At 44.6% G+C, this 12,220-nt stretch overlaps 1 protein-coding gene across 1 annotated transcript; it reads right to left on the bottom strand.

Moving 5' to 3' along the window:
* Positions 1 to 1,268: 1,268 nt before the first annotated feature.
* On the bottom strand, positions 1,269 to 12,141 carry RPUSD4 (RNA pseudouridine synthase D4). The gene is made up of 7 exons (XM_088017913.1): positions 11,945 to 12,141; positions 11,414 to 11,579; positions 8,826 to 9,027; positions 4,244 to 4,337; positions 4,021 to 4,165; positions 2,428 to 2,525; positions 1,269 to 1,843 (listed from the first exon to the last, which is right to left on the bottom strand). Exons 1-7 carry the CDS (start codon positions 12,131 to 12,133, stop codon positions 1,604 to 1,606), a joined length of 1,134 nt encoding a protein of 377 aa, XP_087874039.1. The 5' UTR covers positions 12,134 to 12,141; the 3' UTR covers positions 1,269 to 1,603.
* Between the last annotated feature and the right edge of the window lie 79 nt (positions 12,142 to 12,220).

Raw genomic sequence — 12,220 nt, 5'->3', positions numbered from 1 at the left:
TGTGTCTGCAGAGGAGTCTTGTGGCACACTGTGCCCTTAACTTGTGAAGTCTGGCCTGACCCTGGGTCATCAGTGTTGGAATTTAACATTGCACCAAATAGCACTTTCCACCCCACTGGGGAAAAGGAGGTTGCATCCCGACATGGCATGCTTTGTAAGCCCCGATATAAGGCTGTGTCTTTGTATATCCTACCAGGCCCTCTGGCTAACAGCAACCCGGAAGCCTGGAGAGCCAAGGGCAGCAGATTGAGAAAACGTAAAGGTATGTTCTGCGGTGTCCCTGTCCTAGTTAGAACCACCCTGCCCTGCTCTGATCTTAGGGACCGGGGGATGGTCTCAACCCTCCCCTCTGTGTTTGGTTTCTGGTGGGAACGACCCTATCCTAGTTAAAGGGTAGGGAGTGAAGCTGGTGCTCAGAAAGAGGTGGTAGGGGTACAGAGGAAACCATGTCTTCAGAGGAGGGGTTCTAGAGGGAAACGACAGATTTGGTGACCACCTGGGTTTGGGGACAGCTGTGTTTTACACATTTAGTGAGCAATACACTTGGCACTTTCACATAAATACAGCTGATCCACCAACAACGGGTTTGAACTGCACAGGTCACTTACACATGGATTTTCTTTGATAAACAGAGCATAGAACCGTAAATGTATTCTCTCTTCCTTATGATTTTTTAAATAACATTTTCTTTTCTCTAGCTGAGTAAGGATACAGCATATAATACACAGAACATACAAAATACATGTTAATCAACTGTTCATGTCATTGGTATTGCTTCCGGTCGACAGCAGGCTATTAGTAGGTAATTTTGGGAGAGTCAAAAGTTATACGTGGATTTTTGACTGTGCATGGGGGTCAGTGTCCCCAATCCCCTCAACGCTGTTCAAGGCTCAACTGTATCTGGGTTTCTTGATTCTCTGAAAAAAAAATGAGAAAACCTGTTCCCACAGAGCAATGCCCAGCTAGAGCTAACAATTGCCCTCTCTGGACAGTGTGTGTGCTCCCCACCAGGGCCTCACAGCCGGCCTGCCATTACATCTGCTTTTCTCGCTTATCCAACACCCCTTTGCAGGCTCCAGTAACTACTGCAGCTGGAGAGAATCCTGCGTTCTAGGGCTGCGGTCTATAAAACCCCAGACAAAACAAGTGGAGCAGAGAGGATCTGCTAATAGATTCTGAACATCCATGAAGACAGTGGCTAACTACTTCTGAATTTCTCTAGTAGTCAGATCACCATCATGTGCTCTTTCCAACCACAGGAACCTTCCTGACAGATCAAGGGCTTTATTGTTGGGTGTAAACAGTTTCTGAGCACAGGTTCTGTGCTGGAGTTTCTCCTTTTCCAATTATGGACCCAGTCTGCCTGGTCCTGGGCTCTTCCCTCTGGGCAAGGAGACTCGGAGGCAGGGAGACGTCCCACAGGCTTTCCCAGAATGTGGCCAAAGTCTCAGTAAATAGAATTTAGTGTCCAGTAAAAGCCCAGAAGCAGCTGGGTTTCTTCCACTTCTCACACCTGGCTCTTCTGGAGTCTGTCCCAAGTGAGAAGTTAGTAGAGTCCCTTAAACAAAGTGAAGGATTCAGGGGCCAATTTGCCCAGTGGTCTTCACTGTGCTCTCACACGTCCGGCTTCGTCGTCCCCATTTTGGTCCTGACTTGGCATCTGTAAGTCCAGGCGTCTCAGGGAGCATACAAAGTAGCGAGGAGGCTTGCAGACCAAGTCGAGTTCCTCCTTCCTGGACCCCAGGGCTGGCAGGATTAGCTGGTGGGCGTGCAGGTGAAGGGGGATGTGGCGGGCCTTCGCCTGGTGCAGCCCCAGCTTCTTCAGGGTACCAAGAGACAGCTTCTGTACAAAGACAAGACAGCTTCTTGAGAGCCAGGCCAAGAGCTCGTCCTTGAGCAGTACGCTGGGTCAGAAGTCTTCCACTTAAAGAAACCACCACTAACTGCCCTGGAAGGCACAGCGGTGGACAGCCTGCTTCAGACACATTCCCAGGAAGGGTTCGGAACCCAGGTGAGAGAAAAACCACCACACCTGGGAAGCTCTTATCAGCCAGTTCTCTGGCCTGCCTAGAGAATGGGCTGTAACATCAAGAGATAAGTGTCCACCATAGATCTTCAGCAATAGTAGGAAAGGCTGCCTTTCCTACTATAAGCCTTCAGAAAGTCTCCCCCCGCCTGCCCACAGCCTCCTAACAAAATCTGAGATGAACAAATGAAGCAGAAGGGTTTTGCTAACAGATCCTGCAGCTCCATAAGAATAGTAGCTATTTCTGTTTAAGCTAGGTAACTAGTATATATAACTAACATAGTACCATGTCTGAAGACAATACATCCTTGTGGTGACTCACTTCGGACTTTAACAAGGGGAAAGCATAAGCTCCCCCACTCCCCACTTAGCTGTTGCAGATTGGGTCAAACCAGTATCACCTGGGGGGCCAGCTTAGTCCAGTCTGAGTACTTGTGATCACCAAGGATTGGGCAATCCAGTCCAAAAGACAGATGAACTCGAAGCTGATGTTTTATTCCTTTACCAAAAAAAAAAAAAAAGAGAGAGAGACAAAAAACTTGAGTAGCTACAGAAACCATAGTGTGGGTTACATCTGCTTCTAACCATATTAAATTGAAGCACGATAAGACTGGCAAAGCCCCACCTATAATACGGTTTAAAGAATAACAGCAAACTGTAAGCTACTAGGAAAGAAACATTATACACGCTATTAAGCCTCTAAGTTCCCCTCCCCGTCACAGTTCCTTTTCCACCACAGATAACCATTATCATCAACTTGGTATCTCTCCCTGCTTTGCTTTTGTTTTGTTTTTGAGAGAGAGAGAGAGCACCTGTGCAAGAGAAGGGGGTGGGGGCAGAGGGAGAGGGAAAGAGAGAATCTCAATCTCATGACCCTGAGCTCATGACCTGAGTCAAAATCAAGAGTCCGATGCTTAACTGACGGAGCCACCCGGGTGCCCCCTGTTTTTTTAGATAATGTTATATAATGCTAAATAGTAGTGCTTTGCACATTTTTGCACTGTAGCAAAATATTCATAACATAAAATTTACCATCTTAAGCTTTTTTAAAGATTTATTTTGAAATAGAGAGCAAGAGAGAGAGCATGAGCAGGAGGGAGGGGAGAGGGAGAAGCAGACTCCTCACTAAGCAGGCAGCCTGACACGGGACTCAATCCCAGGACCCCGGGATCATGACCCAAGCCGAAGGTGGACGCTTAACTGACTGAGCCACCCAGGCGCCCCTCATCTTAGCCAATTTTAAGTGTGTAGTTGTGTGGCGTTACGTACCTTCACATGTACAACCATCACCACCGCCCATCTCCAGAACTTTTTCATCCTCCCATACTGAAACTCTGACCCAATTAAACATTCCTTCCCACTTCCTCCAGCCCCTGGTAACCACTATTCTACTTTGTCTCTGAATTTGAGTACTCTAGGTGTCTCATAAATGGAATCATGCAACATTCGTCCTGTGTTGGTTTCTTTCATTTAGCATAAAGTCCACCCACATTGTAGAACATGTCAGAATTTTCTTCCTTTTCAAGACATATTCCATCGTATGTCCACACATTTTGTTTATCCATTCATCTGGCGATGGACATCTGGGTTGGCCTCACCTTTTCGCTACTGCGAATAATGCTGCTATGAACACTGGTGTACACATTATCTTTTCAAACTCCTGCTTTCAATTCTTTTGGGTAATACCCACGAGAATTGCTAGATTATATGGTAATTCTATGCTTCATTTTTTTGAGGAACCGCTTTGCAAATTTTTAAATAAATGTAAGCAAACTATTTATATCTTTCTACTGCCTACTATTTTTAGTCATCCCCGTTGGAGCTCCCAGCCTCGGGTTAGCACCAGAAGCACACTCTCAAACACATGAGCTACAATCCCAGTCCTCTCACCAAACCAGCTGCTCAGAAGAAGGGCAGGACCCAGCACAAGGCCCTGGATGAAGCTCAGTGGCCCTGGGCTTTTGCCACCCCACTGCAGAAAGGTGGCCTCTCACCGGTAACTGGCTGGAGCTCCACGAGGGCGGAGGACAGAGTGCTGCTGAGCACCTGGTACTGAGTCACAGCCATATGTGCGTTCCGGTTGCTCCGTGCTCTCACTATCTTCCCATCCTCCATGCGGTAGCCTGGGGACAGTGCCATCTAACGCCAAAGAAGTCAAGATATGGTCACAAAGGAAGAGCAGGAAACCCAACCCCCTGGGGATGACAGCTCACCCACCTTGTAGTGCTGCTGCTGACCCTGCACCTCCTTCTCGATGATCGGGATATCCACGACCCCTGCTGGGGGCACCGGGACGTGCACAGTGATGGCCCTGGGCATGATGCACAGACCCTGGCTTAAGCCCTGAGGTGAGGGGGGAGCTCCTCGGGTTTGTCTGCTCAGAGGCTGTAACACTGGACCTTCTGCACTGCTGTGGTCAGTTCTAAAGACGGGAGCATCCCAAGTGATCTCCTGTCACAGCATTTAGCCGGAGAGCTCGACACTAATATCTTTTTTACTACTAATGTATACTAATTACAGACTATTTGGGAAAACACAGAAAAACAAAAAAATTATATTTATAACATGGTCTTTCCTTCCAGCCCTTAAAAATGAATATGTATAGTTTTTTTTTTAAATTTTTTAAAAAAAGATTTATTTATCTGAGAGAGAGAAAGAGAGAGTGAGAGCAGGTGGAGGGGCAGAGGGAGAGGGAAAGAGAAACCCAAGCTGACTCTGCACTGAGTGTGGGTCTCAATCACACAACCCTGACATCACGACCTGAGGTGAAGCCAAGAGTAGGACGTTTAGTCAACTGAGCCACCCGGGCACCGCAAAAATGAGTATGTATAGTTTAAAATAAAATTAGGGTAATATGGCTTTATATCCTGTTTTTTATTTTTAAGGATTTTATTTATTCATTTGACACAGAGAAAGAGAGCAAGCACAAGCAGGGGGAGTGGCAGGCAGAGAGAGAGGGAGAAGCAGGCCCCTGCTGAGCAGAGAGGCCGATGCGGGACTCGATCCCAGGACCTTGGGCTCATGACCTGAGCCAAAGGCAGATGGTTAACCCACTGAGCCACCCAGGCGCCCTGCATCCTGTTTTTTAAAAGATGGTTAAATCCTGACTGCGTATGAAATGAATGAACAAGTAAATGAATGAATGGAATGAAAAATTCACAGGACCGTACCTGCCTGATTTGCCAGGTAGACAAATAGGGGGGAACTGTGCTCAAAGTCACAGAAACAACCACCACAACTCAATAAACATTCCAGATCACTTTTGTTGGAGGTCTCCTCTCATCATGTCTGAGACAGGTAGAAGACCCTTTAATCTGTCCTTACGCTTATGCCTCTTCTAGGTCAATCACAAAGGAGTCCTCCTGGGTGGCCTATCATAGAATCGCTGACCGAGGGGTCAAAAGCCCATTCATATAACAATTCACAGCCTGGACACCTCACTTCAGGTTGGTAGCTGTTTGGGCTGCTATCTGATATATTTTCTCATACTTAAATTGAGTTTTAACTGCTAGCTCACTCTTCCTAATGACATAACACTACTGCTCCATGAATAGAAACAGGCATTGATTTAAGTAGGTACTAGCTCTGTACAAATGAACAAGACAAAAATCCCCACTCTCAAGGAATTCAAAGTGTAGTAAGAAGATTCAAACAAAGAACTATAACAAGTCACTACCACAGTAAGTCAGCAAATGCTAATCAGTTGCCTCCTATGTTCTACTTCGAACTTCTACTTCCTACACCTGGTATTTAAGGCCATCATTAACTAGGTTCGAGTCTACCTTTCCAGCATTATCTGTCACCATTCCCCCCTCCAAACTAGACTGTGTGCTTTATTCCTTTGTGAATGCCATTCCCACAATCTATAACACAGTTCTCCATCTTGTCTATCAAATCCTATTCATTCAACACACAATTAATGGATTTCAGTTCCTCCATGAAGCCTGATACTGAGAATGGTTACCAAGTCTAAACGTTCATAAACAATTTTCACAAATAATATAACACTTTTTAAAAAAGATTTATTTATTCTAGGGGCGCCTGGGTGGCTCAGTCAGTTAGGCGTCTGCCTTCAGCTCCGGTCATGATCCTGGGGTCCTGGGATCGAGTCCCCCTGCATCAGGCTCCTTGCTCAGCAGGGAGCCTGCTTCTCCCTCTCCCTCTGTGCTCTCTCTCAAGTAAATAAATAAGATCTTAAAAAAAAAAAAAAGGGAGTCTTTTTAAATCTTTTTTTAAAAAAAGATTTAGTCTAGAGAGAGAGCATGAAAGAGAGAGAGAATGTGCACATGAGCAAGCAGGAGGAGGGGCAGAGGGAGAGAGAGAAAGAATCCTGGAGCTCAACGTGGGCCTTGATCTCATAACCTTGATCTCATAATGAGATCATGACCTGAGGCAAAATCAAGAGTCAGCTGCTCAACTGACTGAGCCACTCAGGCACCCCAACACTTTCTGACAGACTTGTATTTGGATTACTAGGATACATAATAATAGTCTCAATTTTCAGTCTTTCAGCTCTTACTATGAGCTAGGTACCATGTTAAACAATTCATATGCATTGTCTCATTTAACTCTCTCCTCAACTCCATTATTCTCATTTTTCCTAAGAAGACAAAGCTTAGAGAAATTTAATAACGTGCCTAAGGACCTGCAATGGTAAACAGCACAGCTGACAGCTGAACACAGATCTTGTTGAGCTCTTAGTTACTATGCTAAACTTCTTCCATTATCTGTAATCTCTTATTACGGTGGTTCTTATATTTGATTCCACAGCAGAGTCATTTGTGGAGCTTTTAAGAAATATAGATGCCCACACCCATCAGGCTTATGAATCAGGACCTCTGTGGGGGGGGTCTTGGCACAGAAATTTTTTTAAAGCCTCCCAAGATCACAAAGTAGCTGCAAAATCTATAATACAAAAAGGACTAACATCAAAAAGATAAAAAGTACTTACAAATCAAACAGAAAATAATAAATAGCCCAACAGAAACCGGGCAAAAGAAATAAACAGTTTATTCACAGAAAGAGAAACTCAGGGGCGCCTGGGTGGCTCAGTCGTTAAGCGTCTACCTTCGGCTCAGGTCATGATCTCAGGACTGGAATCGAGCCCCGTATCGGGCTCCCTGCTCCGCGGGGAGCCTGCTTCTCCCTCTCCCACTCCCCTGCTCGTGTTCCCTCCCTCACTGTGTCTCTGTCAAATAAATAAATAAAACCTTTAAAAACAACAAAAAAAGAGAAACTCAAAAAACATGAAAGGGAAACAAAAAACATGAGAAGCCAATAGACATGCAAATAACATCACTAGTACACAGGGAAAAACATTTTTTTTTTGTCATCATAGTGGCAAACCCAAAAAATGTGTTGGTCAGCTATAAGGGGAGGCAGGTCCTCACTACTCTAGTGGGAGAAAACCTGGCCTACCTAATAGTAGTACTATCCAAATATGAAATGTGTGAGGGGAGCCTGGGTGGCTCAGTTGGTTAAGTGTCTGGCTCTCGATTTCAGCTCAGGTCATGATCTGGGGGTCCTGGGATGGAGCCCCATGTCAGGCTCCACACTCAGCTGGGATTCTGCTGGAGATTCTCTCTCCCTTTCCATCTCCCACTGCCCCTTCCCTGGCTCATGCTCACACTCACTCACTCTTTCTCTCAAATAAATAAATCTTAAAAACAAAACAAAACAAAATAAAAACCCACCATCACCACCAACAAAAAAACAAATATTAAATGTGTGTACCCTTCAACTTAGCAGATTCCTATTTTTAGGAATCTGTCTTAAAGATATAATCACCTATTCTTTGCAATAGACTCTGAAAAATGGGAAGTTAACTAAATATCCCAATAAGGAAGTTATGATATACCATACAACAGAATACTATTAAGCTCTAAACGTACATGTAAAATGCTCTCCAAGATATATTGCCCAAGTGAAAAAAAGCAGGATGCAAAGCACTGCAAAATACACTGCCATATAATAATTCACTTACACATGCTTTGTATGACCCTGGAAATTTACACAAGACGGTAGAATAGTGATTGCCTCTGGGGAAGAAAACTGAGTAGATGGGGGACAGGAGTAGGTTTGTTTTGGTAGTGTATCTTTCTTCTATTAAAAAAATGGAGGTAAACCTATATGCACTAACATTAAAAGATCTCTAAGACACAGTTAAGTGGTAAAAGAAAGTACAGTGTTGGAGCACCTGGGGGGCTCAGTCGGTTAAGCATCTGCCTTCAGTTCAGGTCATGATCCGGGGGTCCTGGGATGGAGCCCCACATTGGGCTCTCTGATCAGCAGGGAGCTTGCTTCTCCCTCTCCCTCCGCCTGCTGCTCCCCCTGCTTGTGTTAATAAAATCCTTTTAAAAAAAGTACAGTGTACATGGTACAATGTAATACACACACGCCCAGTATATATCAGACATGTTCATAAATACATTGAGTAAGGACCAGAGGAATAAAAACCAAACTATCCCAAGGGAAGGGACTAGAATGACAGAGTGGGTAGATTCTCCAAGAGTTTTTTGCTTTATCTTTGTTGTTTGACTATTTTACTACAGGAATGAAATCATGTACTACTTGTATAATTAGTTTTCAATAATTTTTATGTACAACCACAATTAGGAGCCACTATTCTATCAGATTCCAATATTCTAAGCACTTAAATCTGTTTCCTATATTTTTCATATGCTCACATGTCCTAGCACAGTGCCTTCTCCTAATAGGAGGTCCTTCCGTACAAATGGATGAATAGATAAAAGGATGCCTTCATTTATACCAATTCTACCACTAGCGATGGGCTTCATACCAGTACTTCTTTGCCACCTGACGGGTTCTAAACAACTCTTGGACTTGATGTGCCACTTCCTTCTCCCAGGCCAACACCATTACACCTGTAGTTTCCTTGTCCAGCCGGTGGCACAGATGCAAGGACTCTGCCTTGTGGCCATGAAGGATCTTTGCCAGGATAGGCAATACATCACTGATGCAGAGCTGGACCCCAGGGCCACCTAAAAAGGGAAGAGCCAGAGGTTTTAGTGGCCAGTAAAAGATCCCACCAAAGAACTCTACCTGGGAAGAAAGTCCATGTTTTCAAGAGCTTTATTACTGAAATGTGGTCCAGAAACTAGCAACATCAGTATGCTCAGGGAGCTTGCTGGAAAGGAATCTCAGGCTCCCAGCCCAGATTATTAAATCAAAATCTGCATTTTAACAAGATGCCCAAGGGACTCACATGCCTATTAAAAGTTTAAGCAGCACTGTCCTAGAGCACGTGGCTTTCTCCTCAGACATATATATACACTTATTAATCTACCTGAATACTCACAATAAAATCAGCAATCAAAATGAGGTCTGGTATTTCACTATATAAACAAAGGCTTCAGAATTTGCCAAGTAAGCTTCAGTGATAAATTCAAGACTGTGAGGCTCTCCTGAGGGCAGAAGAGCTAAGAAGATGGACTTTAGGTGAGATGCTCCTCAGTTCTATTCTAAGCCTAACTAGCCATTGGCCCTGAACAGATGATTTAATCTTTCCAATTTACAGTTTTCTCATCTATAAAATGTAAATATCTAGATAATAATTGTTTCATGGGGAATGGGAAGAAAAAGATCAAGAGAGAAAAGGAAAATACACAGAACACTTGGCAATGTCTGACTTAATTCATTGTCTTTATGCTTTTCTCCATATCTCCCCAAAAAGCATTCTCCTAGCTCAACTATGCCTTTTCCCCCAGTAAATCCCCTTCCCAAATGCATTTTTTTCTATCAATCTTTCCTGTCTCACTTGAGCTGTCTTAGACAACTACATTTAACATTTATTCAGAAACATTTCAGTGTCCATTAAGTTCTGGGCGTCCTGGGGTTTTGTTAGGTATACTCTGTGCGTGCGCACACATACACACATATATTTTCTTTTATTCTTTTTTAAGTTCGTATCACAAATACATAATTTCTTATGTATTTTTTGGCATCCAAATTTCATAACATGAGTATCTTCTATATTTTATAATTTCTAAGAACTCTTTAAAGGAAATTATCTTCTATACAGGTTTATATGTGGGGTTTGTTCAAAGATTTTATCTGAGAGAGAGAGAGCATGAGCAGAGGGAGGGGCAGAGGCAGGGGAGAAGCAGGCTCCCCACTGAGCAGGGAGTCTGACAACGGGGCTTGATCCTAGAACCCCGGGATTGTGACCTGAACTAAAGACAGATGCTTAACTGACTGAGCCACCCAGGCACCCCTAGGTTTATCTGTGTTTGTGCGTGTGTATGTGGATCCTGCGTATGTTTTCAGTAGTGGAGGCCTCTCTACAGGGCAGTTTAATTTTTGCTTTGGCTGGAACTCCATTTTTTTTTTTTTTTTTTTATCAGTTTTCACATTGGTTTCTGTGACTGGAGTTTCTGCATGTTTAGGTGGTCCTTATTTGATCCTTGCCCAGGCATAGTATAAGATCTGATTTTTCTCAGGTTATTCTGTCTCCACTCAAGGCTTGAGGTGGCTGATTTATGCTGCAGTTTGGGCTTGTGGGTTGAGATTTTCTGATCTTTGTTCAATGAAGATGGACTATTTTCCTTGGTCTGGACTTAACTGATGAAATTGTACTCTGGATCATGTGAACAAAAATGTGCAATAAATCACCATGGTTAAAAAAAGAGACGTGAAGCAAATTCAGAGCCATTATATGGAAATAACATTACTTATAGAAGGTAATAAACTACCAGAACACATTATCCACAAGAGATTTATAGACCGAAAAATCGAGTATTTATGAAAATTAGTGACAGTGGGAAAATTGTGAATAAAGGCAAAAATATAGTGGTGTCATTGTTGGAAGGGGAGATGGTTGCAAACTTAATATATTAAGTCCTATATATTTTTTCTTATATGTCATTTCTTCTTTCCCAGGGTTGTTTTTTTTTTGGAAGATTTTATTTATTTATGAGAGAGAGAGAGATATCAGGGGCAGGGGGGAGGGGCAGAGGGAGAGGGAGACGCAGACTCCCTGCTGAGCAGGAAGCCTGACACTGGGCTGGCAGATGCTTAACCCACTAAGCCACCCAGGCGCCCCTCTTCTTTCCCAGTTTTGATGTAAAATAATATGAAGACAAGAACCACAGAGCCTTAGTATTGCTCTATAAAAATTCCCGTGGAGGTCTGGACACAGTGCATTCCATAAATCACTGCTGACCGCCAAATGTTGGAATGCAGAGACTGTCTTTTATATCTGCGTCTTCAGTAGTGCCTTATACAGGACTACAGTGCCTTATATGGTACTCCATAAAAAATTATTTTGAATACAAGTCTTTGAGGAGCCCCACAAGTAATGTGTCAAAGTTATCCCTAATTGCAGTGAAAACAGAAGCAGCACCCCTCCCTCTCCAACGTGGTCCTTACCATGCACTGGGAGACCGTAAGGTTTATTGATGACCACGAGATCCTTGTCTTGGTGCACGATCCCTCGGCTCAGAGCCTTAGCAAGCACGTTGGGGTGGACTCGCTGCAGCTGCTGTGTGAACCGCACTAGTTCTTGCACTCTCCGCTGAACAGGGCTTGTGGGCACCTACGGGGAGAGGAGCAACAGGAAAGGACTGGTGAAGACCTTCAGTAAGTCTGGGTGAGAATTTGGGTTGGGAATGACTATCTCTGCATTGGACTCGCGCCTTCCCCGAATAATTTGAGAGCGGCAGTGCATGTCTGTCTTACCTGTCTCCACGCAGTGCTCAGGGTCGAGGCCGGCAGGAGCCAAAGACCCAGCCCGCAGGAAGATGTCGTACCGTCCTGACCTCTTCCCTTCCCTTTCTCCCCATTCTTCCACAGGGTCTCCACATTTACTTAACATCCGTCAGAGGACCCTCCCACCTCACGCCCAGCCGGGGAATCGGTGAACGCACTGCCTCTTGGGAGTCGTGGTCCTTTCGGACTCACCGGCTGCTTCTTCGTCTTTTGTTCCTGTTTCTGGGCTCGGAGCTTCTCCGCTAATCGCTGGGCACTCACGGTCCCAGACGCAGCAGCGACCGAACAAAATGGCTTTGAGATGAGACTAAAGAGACTCCCCAAACGCTGCTTGGAACCCCGGACCCACAGGCCCGGCGCGTTACAGCTGGGTGCCGCCATCTTGTCAAAAAGGGAGGGGCGAGTCTAGACCACGTGCGGAAGAGGGGCTAGAGGGAGGAGGGAATGGGCAGGCCCTGAGGATCACGT

This window comes from Eumetopias jubatus, unplaced genomic scaffold (assembly GCF_037043125.1).
Source record: "Eumetopias jubatus isolate StellerSeaLion01/CBP00866 unplaced genomic scaffold, mEumJub1_p1.0 scaffold_13, whole genome shotgun sequence".
Classification (NCBI taxonomy): domain Eukaryota; kingdom Metazoa; phylum Chordata; class Mammalia; order Carnivora; family Otariidae; genus Eumetopias; species Eumetopias jubatus.
This window is presented reverse-complemented; position numbering and strand designations above follow the sequence as displayed.